Source organism: Hypanus sabinus, chromosome 1 (assembly GCF_030144855.1).
Source record: "Hypanus sabinus isolate sHypSab1 chromosome 1, sHypSab1.hap1, whole genome shotgun sequence".
Classification (NCBI taxonomy): domain Eukaryota; kingdom Metazoa; phylum Chordata; class Chondrichthyes; order Myliobatiformes; family Dasyatidae; genus Hypanus; species Hypanus sabinus.
In genome coordinates this window covers 184112666-184125780 of record NC_082706.1, presented here as the reverse complement: position 1 = coordinate 184125780, position 13115 = coordinate 184112666, and the positions used below count along the sequence as shown (strand labels likewise).

The window sequence follows — 13115 nt, the reverse complement described above, 5'->3', positions numbered from 1 at the left end:
AATGATGGATCTCACTTGATTGTGCCTGTGTAAGCAATCAGATTGAATTAAACCGCTACAGGATCCTGTAATGTATTGGATTGTTTCTGGTTTCTCTCGGCATTTTCTGCATTTATCAGCTTGAATTTGTTTCTCTTTTGTTATGTATTTTTGATATTTTTTGTGTTAGCCACCTGAATTGTCATGAAGAACTCCTATTTCTGGAAAGAGGCCCCCAACTCTGAGCCAGGCATTCCATGCTTCCTTGTTTACTGGTTATGGACCCTGTTGGCCCAATCTTTCATTGATTCTATTATGGTTTTAGGATTCAATGAGTATGCCCAGAAGAAAATGAATCTCAGGGTCCTATACAGTGACCCTACACGTACTTCGATAACAAATTTACTTTAAACAGTCAGACCTTTCTGGGTAGCGGGAAAGGTTACTGAGTGCATGTGTGATTTGAGAAGGAGGTGAGGGCAAGCAACCTTCCCCTCGGATGTCCTTAGTTACAGCCACAAACTTCAAATCTGTGGACTGCTATTTCCATAACCACCTTGACTTCCTTTACAACAGATCACTCAAAGATCTTTCAAGCGTTAATATTCCAGAAAATTGATAATATATTACCTCTAAAATGTTTTTCAGTGACATGAAAATTACAAATGCAAATTACTCATTAAGATTATTCATCCCATCTTGCATCACCTACTTCAGGAAGGTTACTTTAAGTAGAATTAACCAAAATAACAACAAGGAACATGGAGAAAAGCTCTCAAACCCAATTGCGTAATTTTGAGAATTTTTTTCCATTTGAACATCCATTAAAATTAATTTGCATATCACTAAGTAGGAACCTCTGCCATGAAACGATAAAATTGAGCAGCTGTTTAGAATTATGGATAACAATTTGCAGTGATAACATAAGCTACTTAACTTACTGTGCTAGTTTCTTGAAAGCCAGTTTATCAAATACACCAAATGGAAAATCCAAGTCATAGATGTTATTAAAGATGATTTTAAAAGAGTTTTCCTTGTTGTCATATTTGAGAAGGTATGGTTTGACTAACATAACCAAAAAGGTGCTGGTCACAAAAATTACCATTTTAATCAGTGTCCAGTCCACCACCCCTGTTTAACACAATTTTAGACCATAAGACATAGGAGCAGAATTATACTGCCTATCAAGACTGCTCTGCCATTTGATCATAGCAGATTTATTATTGCTCTCAACCTCCTTCATTTGCCTTCTCCGTTATCTTTGAAGCCCTTGCTAATTAAGAACCTATCAACTTCTGCTTTAAATATACCCATTGACTTGGCCCCCACAGCTGTCTATGACAATGAATTCCACTGATTCACCATCTTCTGGCTAAAGAAATTCCTCCTCATGTTTGTTCTAAAGGGAAATAAATTCATTTTAAATAAATGGCAATGACTTAGAAAGGCTTTTCAGGACCATTTGCTAGTTGAATTAGAATATAGTAGTCGGTTTCTTAATAAATAAAAAGATAGATGTTTTTTTTTAAAGTTTTACGATGACCTTGATAAAGGCTGGACATTGATCACCTTGGAATACAGCAAATAATGGATTGGCAAAATATCACAATGAAAATATTTTGATTAGTAAGGGAACTGAGTATTTAATTTATAACTTTCAGCAGTCTGAGTCTCCAGTTCTGAATCTGCATAAAAAATTACTAAAGCTTGTATTGCACTGAATGTAGTTTAAACTAAAAATTCCACAATTTCAGAGCTACTATTACCGATATTGAAAAAGATACAGAACAACTAAGGATGAAATTCAGGCCTCTTTGTTTAAGGCACAAATTGGAACCATGTTTAACTTATAAAAATACCTAAATGATTGACTAATCAGAGTTTACCTAGTAAAAAGGTCACAATTTGTGATTTATTGTGCATAATTACTAATGCCCTAATAACTGAACAATTTAAGACTGTTACACTTTCTGAAAACTTCTTCATTTCTCCTCTAGTTTATATTAATTATAAATGTGGATTCTTAAAAGTAAATCCAAGCAGCAAAGAGCAATAAGCAGAAAAATAGAATATTGATCTGTTATTGTAATATTACAAACTCAAAATATGGTAGAAGCTGGAGATTTGAAATAAAAAGAGGAAGTACTACAAATGAATTTCAAATATTGACTATGCATATTTCTCCATAGATGCTTCATGACTTCTGAGTGTTCCCTGCACTTTAGTTTTTGTATATTTCCAGTATGTCTGGAAAATGTCCCATGACCTTTGATGTAACCATACACCCTATTCCACCAAATTTGATATTGAAGTACTGATGACCATCTCCTCTTGGAGCCAAGCAGTTATCTGTGGCATCGGCATAAGTGCTGTAATTATGTGACACTGACTTCTGTTGTGCCTGTGGATGTATTGCCATGTTAAAGACATGAGGAAAATAATATATTGTTTAGTTTAGAGGGAAAATGCCATCAAAGCAAAGGGCCAAAAATTATTTAAGAAACAAAATGTTGAGGACCTCATGAAGATATAGATTGGGGTCCTCAGAGGAAGAAGAATAAACATGTAGTCATTGACTGTGTGGGATGAATTGAGTGCAATGTCCTGTAAATATTGCAGATATGTTACTTATTTTTGGCACAAGAGCCTGCTCATGTGCTACCTGATGCAACAGATGTGTTTGTGTCTGAGCTGCCTGGGGCTACGGTTTATAAATTCCAACTGTTATGGAAAAATATGTGCGATCAAAATGTGATCATTATGATCAATAGCACCCTTATGACTGTCCTATTTGTTTCTCTATATTTTAATATCTTAACTAAGTATCTTGAAGTTATGCCTGACATGATTGGCAGGGATTTTAAATAAATGATTAGCACCACATAAGCTTTAAGAACTAAACTGCCCTCGTTATCCAGAGCAGAGCTTATTAAATTATTTGCAATTGCTTTAATTAATGCTTTCTACAAGCAAATCCCTTAGCTTATCTGACTGTCCCTCCAGTTTTAACAGTATTCTAGGCATAAACCTAAATACACCCATTATGGATAAATAACAAACTACTTTTCCAAGTCGGTAATGTTTCATCATATCTATGCACAAAACCAGCTGGATACTGCTTTCTATTCTCACCTGCAAATAAAAACATAGCAATATTCTGAAGTTTTATGCTGCTTCTCCTCATAAATACAGTGCCCTGTGTTGATATACTAAAGTTTTGCATTTCCATGAGCTAACTCGGTGAAAGTTAAAAGCAGTAAAATGATAATATTAAATATGTCTGTAAAATGGTAAATTTTTCAGTGATAATAATGGGTATATAATATGTTTTGCAAAGTCTTTTCAGCTGACTAGTAGTTTGAGGAACTAATGTTCCTATTGTGGCATTGGCAATGTATTCTGTAAACAAATCACTTGAACCAGTATAAGTAGTTTGAAGTTACTCGTGGAAAGCACTGATTGTTGTTGCAGGTTCCTCCATAACTGGGTGGGCAGGCTGAGCATGGTATTCCAACTTTATACGGTGCTTCTCCAATCCAGTTTCCCCTAAACAAATAGTAAAACAAGCTATGAAGTTCCAATGCTTTTTTGATAGAGGTTTAACAGAAAACTTTATACACGAAATGTAATTAATACATGCTACTGTAAGACTAAAGAGCTGATTGGGGACTTCAGGAAGGGTAAGAGGAAGGAACACCTATCAATCCTCATAGAAGTAGAGAGAGAGGGAGTAATTTTCAAGTCCCTGGGTGTCAATATCTCGGAGGATCTAACCTGGTCCAATATATGCAGCTATAATGAAGACAAGGCTGTGGTTATATTTCATCAGGAGTTTGAGGAAATTTGGCTTGTCACCTAAAATAGTCAAAAACTACAGATATACCATGCAGAGCACTCTGACTGGCTGGTATGGGCTACTGCACAGGACTGTAGTAATCTGCAGTGGGTTGTAAAATTAGTCAGCTCCATCATGGGCATTGGCCTCTGTAATATCCAAGACATCTTCAAGGAGCGGTGCCTCAGAAAAGCATCAAGGAACCTCACCACCAGGACATGCACTCTTCTCATTGATACTTTTTTTTAGTTTCTGTTTTTGACTACTTATCTCAAATTAACTGTTTAATATACCAATATACAGTACCTATATATTTTCATGTTTTATTGTTTTACAACATTGAATCAAAATAGATTTAATTTGGCTCTTTTGACACTGATCAACAGAAAATGATTCTTTCGTGTCAAAGTGAAAACTAATCTCTATAAACTGATCTAAATTAATTACAAATATAAAACATAAAATAATTGAATACATAAGTATTCATCCTCTTTAATATGACACACCAAATCATCTCTGGTGCAGCCAATTGGCTTTAGTATTCACATAATTAGTTAAATGGAGATCACCTGTGTACAGTCAAGGTGTTTCGATTGTAGTAAAAATACTCCTGTATTTGGAAGGTTCAACTGCTGGTGGCTCAGTATCCTGGCAACAAACTACACCATGAAGACAAAAGAATACTCCAAGCGATTCCACGAAAAGGTTATTAAAAAGCACAAGTCAGAAGATGGATACAAGAAGATTTCCAAGTCACTGAATATCCCTCAGAGTACAGTTAAGTCAATCATCAATATGGCACAGCACTAAATCTGCCTAGAGCAGGCTGTCCTCAAAAACTGAGTGACTGTGCAAAAAGGGAACTAGTGACAGAGACCAGCAAGAGATCTATGACAACACTGGAGGAGTTACAAGCCTCAATGGCTGAAATGGGAGAAACTGTTGCTCGGGTGCTTCACGGGTTGCAGCTTTATGGGAGAGTGACAAAGAGAAAGCCGTTGTTGAAAAACTCTCACATGAAATCTCAGCTAGTGTTTGCCAGAAGGCATGTGGAAGGCTCTGAAGTAGGCTGGATGAAGGTTCTATGGCTTGATGAAACCAAAATTGAGCTATTTGGCCACTAGACCAAACACCACACATTATCAAAAACACACCATCCCTATGGAGAAGCATGGTGGTGGTTGCATCGTGCTGTGGTGATACTTAATTGCAACAGGTCCTGGAAGGCTTGTAAGGCAGAGGATAAAGTGAATGCAGCGAAGTACAGGGAAATCCTGGAGGAAAACTTGATGCGGTCTGCATGAGAACTGTGATTTGGGAGAAGATTTGTTTTCCAGCAAGACAATGAGCCCAACCATTAAACCAAAGCTGCACAGGAATGGCTTTAAAACAACAAAGTTAATGTCCTGCAGTGGACAACTCAGAGTCCAGAACTCAATCCAATTGAGAATTTGTGGCTGGACTTGAAAAGGGCTGTTCACTTATGATCCCCAAGCAATCTGACAGAGCTTGAGCAGTTTTGTAAAGAAGAATGGGGAAAAATTGCAGTGTCCAGTTGTGCAAAGCTGATAGAGACCTATCTACACAGACTCAAGACTGTAATTGCTGCCAAAGATGCATCTACTAAATACAGACTTGAAGGGGATGAACACTTATGCTTCAATTATTTTGTGTTTTATATTTGCAATTAATTGATCTCACTTTGTAGAGATTTGTTTTCACCTTGACACAAAAGAGTCTTTTTCTGTTGATCAGTGTCAAAAAAAGCCAGATTAAATCCACTGTGATTCAATGTTGTAAAACAATAAAACATGAAAACTTCCGGGGGGGGGGGGGTGGAGGTGAATACTTTTTATAGACACTGTATACTTTAATCCAGTTCTTTTTCTATGTTTATCTTGTATTTCATTGTACTGTTGCTGCAAAGTTAACAAATTTCATGACATGTGGCAGTAATATTAAACCTTTCAAGATGGGACCTTAGAAGTGTGCCTCAGAAAGCTTTGAGTTGATGGACCTTATGGAAATCTGGTACTTTATTGCCTGAATACACTTTAGTCTAGAGAATTCAAAGGAAGATAATAGAGCAGGTCTGAAAGCATACCTTGTAACACTTGCTCTTAGGTGTTTAAAATGTGTTTAGCAGTGTGATTAATTACACTAGCTATCAAATCATTGACAATTGTTGGACATATTTTGATATAATTTATATTAAATTGAGCAAAAGTGTTTCATTTATAAATTGCTCAGGAATCTCTGCTCTTTAAGACATTTTCTTTCCAAATGAGAGGAGAAATAGTTCCATTGCTAAAAATTTCACAGCTATTGTACCAGAGCTAATTCATGATGGCTCAATGTGTGAGTAAGGAAAAAACATCTAACATTTAATTTGAGAGTAGGTTTTTAATTAAAGTATTTGCTAACTTGCTCTAAATCATTCTTGTTCAATAGGGACCTTGGGTGCTGACTTGGACACCACTGTCAGTGGGATAGCAACTTGCAATTAACACAAGCCCTTTGATCCAGTGTGGACCACACATGGAATTTACACAGACCGCTTATTAACGTGGTTTCAACAGCTGGCTGCTGCTTACTGCTGTCTTTATTCTCCTACTGCATCACCACCATTTCATGAGTAGCTATGCAACTCTTCAAGCCCACACAAACTAAAGCCAGCCTGAACCTCTTAAAGGAGAGATGGTGAGAAGTCATCCCAGGGCTCATATCAGTGTGTTTGATAGCCAATGCTGAACAACAGTGAGAAGAGGCACACAGATTTTCAGAACCCCAGAGGGCTTGGTAAAGGACACGGAAAGAGCAGTGGAAGGAAACAGCTATTAAAGTCAACACCAAGTGACAAGGTTCAGTGAAATTGCTGCAAGGCATTCAGTGACCTCACACATGGTCAGATCAATGCAAATTCTCAAAGCTGCCTTCTGCCAACTATGTCCCTAAGCTCACTCATTGTTCACTGTACAGCATTCCTGTCACTTAGGCACTATCAACACCGAGCACTCTTGCCCTCCATTCCTATTCCCAATATACAGTCACATTTTTACCATTATTCCACATTACTTGCACACACGCTCCTTGACTGCAGTCTTGCACAATGTAACATTATCGTTGGGAGGCCCAGAACAAGGTGAACAAAGTTTGTTGGCCCTCTAAGTCGCATTCCTTGCTATGACATCTGTCAAAGCTATCATCTTTTTGAGAGCTTCTGAAAGTTCCTCATGTTAGCTGGTAGTCATAGTCGTAGCACACTTCAGTACAGAAACAGTTCCTTCAGCCCATCTAGTCCGTACCAATCTGCTGAACCCCATCAGACTGCACCCAGATCCCTCTCATCCATGTTCCTTTTCAAATTTCTCTTAACTGTTGAAATTGAACATGTGTCCACCACTTCCACTGGCAGTTAATTGCACACTCGTACTCTAACCCTCTGAGTGAAGTTCCCTCTTTAACACCTCACCTTTAATCCATGACCTCTAGTTCCAGTCTCATCACCTCAGTGCAAAAACCCTGCTTGCATTTACCCTGTCTACGCCCCTCATAATTTTATATACCTCTATCAAATCTTCTACATTCTGAGGAATAAAGTCCTCACCCATTCAATTTTTCCCTATAACTTGGTTCCTCAAAACCCGGCAACATTCTTGTAAATTTTCTCTGGACCTTTTTAATTTTACTGATATCGTCCCCATAAGTAGGTGACCAGAACCGCACACAGTACTCCAAATTAGGCCTCACCAATGTCTTATACAACTTAAATTGACATCCCAATGCCTGTACCCAGTACTTTGACTTATGAAGGCCAATGTGCTAAGAGCTTTCTTTACAACCTCAGTTCAAGAAATTAAGGATGTGTATCCCTCCATCCATTTGTTCTACTGCACTCCTCTGTGCTCTGCCACTCACTATGTAAGTTCTACCCCACCCCTGGAGTGTAACACCTCATGCTTTTCTGCATTGAGTTCCATCTGCTGCACTTAGTCCATTTTCCCAGTAGTGAACTAGATGTGTTTTATTGTTAAAAAGTCTTATAGTTAACATTACAAATAATAGATTTCTATTCCAGACATTATTTTATTTAAACTTTCCCAGCTCTTGCAGTGAAATTTAAGTTCATGTCTCCGGATGAATAGGATGAAAAGCCCAAACTATTCTCCATTTTGCAATTTGATGACTTCACCATTGTGATCTGGCAGAAGATAGTTTTCACTCAATATAGAACCTAGCCATTCTATTAATTTCTCCAGCAGGTTACTTTCAATATTGAAAAGCTGGAAAGGTTAGCCCAGAATGAATTTGGCGGCTAATATCAAAGGAGGTCAGCCTGCCGGTGGCATGGTGTCACCCATGCCAGGCTTCGAACCCAGCCGGCTCCTTGCATGCTTTCCACCTGTGCTGGGTTGAGCATCGAGCCAGCAGCTCAACCTCGTAAAAAAAAACCCGACATGTGCAAAAGAAAGGGCAAGGTCACCACCCGATGCACCACGAGGCACGGAGAGGAGCAACGAAAACAAAAGAATCAAATGAAGTATGTCAGTGTACAGAACATACAACTAATTAGATAGGTAAAAATGAAATGCAATTAGTTGGGGTAAATCTGAGCACTTACTTTGGAGCATAGTTGCATACAAGGTAAAAAGCCCGTCTCCAAGTGGACCCCCAGACATACATGTTGTTGCAGGTATTGATTGCACACCCTATTCGGTTGGAAGTTGCCCAAACCATCTGAAACACAGCAAGCATTGTTTTCAGTTATTATGCGATATAGACTCTTGAGACATTTTAATAAAAAGTCTGATGAAATATCAAAAAGGTTTTACCTGGGTGTAGTGAGTGCATACTGGTCCATAACATTTCAGGGGACACCTGGGGTTACAGTCTTGAGGATATGAAAATCTGTAATCCTTCACTTCATCGTACCAAGGTTTTACCAGCTGTAGAATATTTCGATAGCTACTCAGAATAATAAATATTTTAAGCTATTAGATGGTTGCTCTAAGGCCAAAGCACTAAACACTTGCATTTATTTAGCATTTAACTCATCCGCCTATCTATTTCATAGACAATCACATAAAATGAAGAGAAACACACACAGAATGCTGCAGGAACTCAGCAGGTCAAGCAGCATCTATGGAGCAGAATAAATATTCAATATTTCAGGCCAAGACCATTCATCAGGACTCAAGTCAAGTCAAGTCACTTTTATTGCCATTTTGACCATAACTGCTATGTACGGTACATAGTAAAAATGAGACAATGTTTTGCAGGACCATGGTGTTACATGACACCATCCGTATCAAGTGTAAAGGATCCGATGCAGCACAAGAAACAAAATAACCTGAAGAACACAATACGAAGAAAACAATAAATATAAATGCATAAAAAAGCTTATCTACATAGATTGATTGTAAGTACATGAAGGAACTAGGTACAGGAGTAGCTGTTCATAAGGTGATTCTGACAGGAAATGATAAAGAAGTGGTGGTGGGGTTGTGGAGGGGTGGGTTAGCAGGTCAGTCGGTGGAGGTGTTGATCAACCTGACTGCTTTGGGGAAGTAACTGTTTTTGAGTCTGGTGGTCCTGGCGTGGATGCTGCGTAACCTCTTCACTTGGGACAAGCAGTCCATGAGCAGGGTAGGTGGGGGTCTTTCATGATGTTGCTGGCCTTTTCCTGGCATCTTTCTGTCCCACAGCCTCGCCTCTTACCCATTTCACTGTGCACCGGTGCTCCCCAGGGCTGTGTGCTCTCCCACTGCTGTTCACACTGCTGAGACGTGGCTGTGTCGCAGGATTCAGCTCAAATGGTGTCATCAAGTTTGCGGATGACACAACAGTCATCGACCACTATTATAAGACGGAGTATAGAGAGGAAGTGGAGCGGCTGATGGATTGGTTTGAGGAGAACAATCTAAGTCTGAACATGGAAAAGATCAAGGAAATCGTTGTGGACTTCAGGACGGTGCAGGTGAACCATCCCCCTCTGCGAATACATGGCTCCTCCATAGAGAGAGTTAAGTGCACCAAGTTCCAGGGAGTTCACATCACAGATAACTTCACATGATCCCTTACTATCACCTCCCTGGACAAGAAAGCACAAGAGCGCCCCCACTTCTTAAGCAGATTGAGGCAAGAGAGGCTATTCCCCCCCCCCACCCCAGGAGCACCATTGAGAGCGTCCTGACAAGATGCATCTCCATCTGGTATGGGAGCAGCCAAACATCGGACCGGAAGTCCTCACAAAGAACTGTGAGAACAGCTGAGAGGATCACAGAGGTCTCCTTATCATCCATCGGGGACGTTTATCAGGAGCGCTGCATACTCAGGGCCCTTAGTGTTATTAAGGGTCCCACCCATCCATCCAGCCTCCTCTTTGGCTTCCTACCATCAGGCAGGAGACTTTGATGCATAAAAACAAGAACGGTCAGGATGGAAAACTGTGTCTTCTCTCAGGCCATTAAGCTTCTGAACTCCCTGCCACATTGCATTCAAAGTGTCACTGGTTAATCTGTTCTGTATCTTACAATATCTAATTGATGCACTTTAGTTTGTTACTTATGTGTGAATCATCTGTAGATCTTATCCTTGTCTACATAAGCTATTGTTGTTAATTTATGTGTGCTACTCTACACTCTAGTTCGGAGAAACATTGTTTCATTTGACAGTATACATGTATATAGTTAAATGACAATGAACTTGACTTGAGATGAAAGATGCTTTGGTAATATTCACTGAAAAAGGGAATATAGACCAGGAATCCAAATCATACCCTATCTTCTTCCTATGGATTCAGAGAATCTTTCGTATTGCTATGAATTACTTAAAAAAGAATGCTGATTTAACATTTTCAGCTGAAGAGCTTTAAATCTAATAATTCAGATCTCTATATATGGCATTAGAGTGGAAGGGTCTCAACCCAAAATGCTGCTTATTTATTGCTTCCACAGATGCTGCCTACCTTGCCGAGTTCCTCCAGTAAGTGTGTGTGAGTCAAATTCTGAGGTGGGATCAACTACCAGCGAGTGATCATCTTAGTCATTTTTCTTGGGATGACAAGATCCTGTTGGACATTGTTAATGAGGAACGCTGCAAGTCCGATTCACTGATATATTGACGGGGTAGCTGCATTGCCTCGGTGATAGCAAGGACTAGGCCTCAAGCCACGGTTTTGCCTGTTTGCAACCTCCCACAAGAGAGGTGTTGGAGTTGGTGCTGCCAACCCCCCACCCCCCACCCAGTGTTCATCTGCAGAAGACCAGTGGTATTGTATTTGACTGCAGACTCATGCAATGTTCATGGACTTGGGGTCTTGTACTATATATTTTTGTGTGACTGTACTTTATTGATATCTTATGTGCTACTGTATATCTGCCTTGTGCTGTGTGTGACTTTCGGTATTGTGCTTTGTATCTTGGCTTTAAGCTTTTCCGTTTAACTGCATTCATGCATGGTTGAATAACAACTAAACTTGAATTTGAAATTGTAACCTTGTGGATAGGGTATGATCAATCATACTAAGATGATAATTAGACAATTAGTGGACCCTGCACATTATAACTGTTAATTTAATCTAACATTGTAGTTTTTCAATACAAGAGACCTAACATATCAAGTGTGAATTATTAGTACATTTTCCTTAGAATATGTTTGCATGGTGCAGCTTAAATCCATTACAGAAACCTTACTGCATCATTTTATTCCCTATTTTTATTTCCTTTTTTTTAAAAAGGAATCACGTCACTATAAGTTTTGGGCTGTAAGTTTAGGAATTTTTCTCCAATCCTGATGAAGGATCTTGGCCCAAAGCATCAACTGTACTCTTTTCAGTAGATGCTGTCTGGCCTGCTTCTTCCTGGCATAGAATTCTGACTCTGTAATTCATGTTATAGAACCTCATCTTCTCATGTGGGATCCTAGACTGACTAGAACAGGGGTTCCCAAACTGGGGTCCATGGACCTCTTGCTTAATGGTATTGATCCATGGCATAAAAAAGATTAGGAACCTTTGGTCTGGAGGATCTGAAATCAGCAAAAATCTGCAGTAAGAACTCAGTGGGTCAAGGAGTTATTACAAATCCCTTTCCTCCCACAGATGCTGCTCAATCCATTAAGTTCTTTATTTATTTCTCCAGACTCCAGCATCTACAGTCTCTTGTGTCTCCAGATCTGAAATTAAATCATATTCTGCCCTCAAATGGCATGCATAGTTATCAATATCTACCACTGGAACTTAGTATCCTGATTGATTCTTCCCTTGCCTTTTATTGGGTGATTGAGATCAACTGTGATTTCACCAGTAACTGCTTGGCTGAGAGCAGCAAATTAGCACAAGTGGGAATGGGAATACAGATCCTCCTGGTTGATATGACACAGGATACAGAGATAAGCAAATCTAAAAAATCATTCACCGTCCGGAGCGAACTGAAAGATTTTGTCCAAGGAATCTCAGTAAATATTTTGGTCCATGATCCCATATACAAGTGGCAGCCCAAGATTCAGCAGATTTGGCAAGGTTTTCATCCCATATCTGTATTAATGTAAGAAGAAAAAAATCACTTTGCATTATAAACTAAGATGTATGCCAAATTTTCCAACAATTACATGATATACTGCACTCGTGGCTCAAGAAGATATCACATTTCATATTTGCTTAAATTTCAATTGACGATTCCTGCGCAGAAACTATGGCTAAAGGATATATTCCACCAATGAGCACCCTTCTTGTGAATATGTAAGGTATGATCTAAAGGGTGTCATAGCCGGAGAACATAGTGGGGGCAAGCTCCACTACCTATTAAATGCTCCCAATGTCTTATACCTCAAATAGCCTCCGATAACCAACAGCAGCTCCTAGCCTTCATTTGTGACTTAGTTACTAAGCCCGGTGGAACCATTTCTACTGACAGATGAAGAGACAAAGGCAAGTTACTGGTGCCTTAAAACCAGTCACTTCAGGAAGATGAGTCTTGATGGCTGAGGTTGGCAGCTCATCGAGGAGAAGGAAAACTCTGGTCTCAAACCTCCCTGCCTTGCAACTATACCCACTCATGTGGGAGGCTTTGGGAGTAAACCCCAAGGAAATATATGAAGCTGGGATCCCTAAGGCAGCCCTACATTGAGTTCAACACTGACTGGCAACTCCTGCAACGCCACTGGTGCCAAACTGTATCGGTCTCTGCTCTTCCTTAGTGTTCATCAGCTATGTGGACGGGGGGAGTCTGCTACATGGACAACAGCTCATTCTCCATATTGTACTGCTCTAGCTTGTGAGTCACATGAACAGTTAGGATGC

The 13115-nt window shown here is 39.5% G+C and overlaps 1 protein-coding gene across 1 annotated transcript in view; it reads right to left on the bottom strand.

The window, feature by feature from the left end:
- Window positions 1–845: 845 nt before the first annotated feature.
- LOC132383383 (peptidase inhibitor 15-like) overlaps window positions 846–13115 on the bottom strand; it is a 29274-nt gene continuing 17004 nt past the window's right edge. The window contains exons 2-5 of the mRNA XM_059954307.1: window positions 12232–12350; window positions 8647–8779; window positions 8436–8551; window positions 846–3525 (exon numbers count right to left, since the gene is read on the bottom strand). Of these exons, the coding sequence (XP_059810290.1) occupies window positions 3390–3525; window positions 8436–8551; window positions 8647–8779; window positions 12232–12350 (504 nt within the window). The 3' untranslated portion in view covers window positions 846–3389. The remainder of the gene's footprint in view (window positions 3526–8435; window positions 8552–8646; window positions 8780–12231; window positions 12351–13115) is intronic.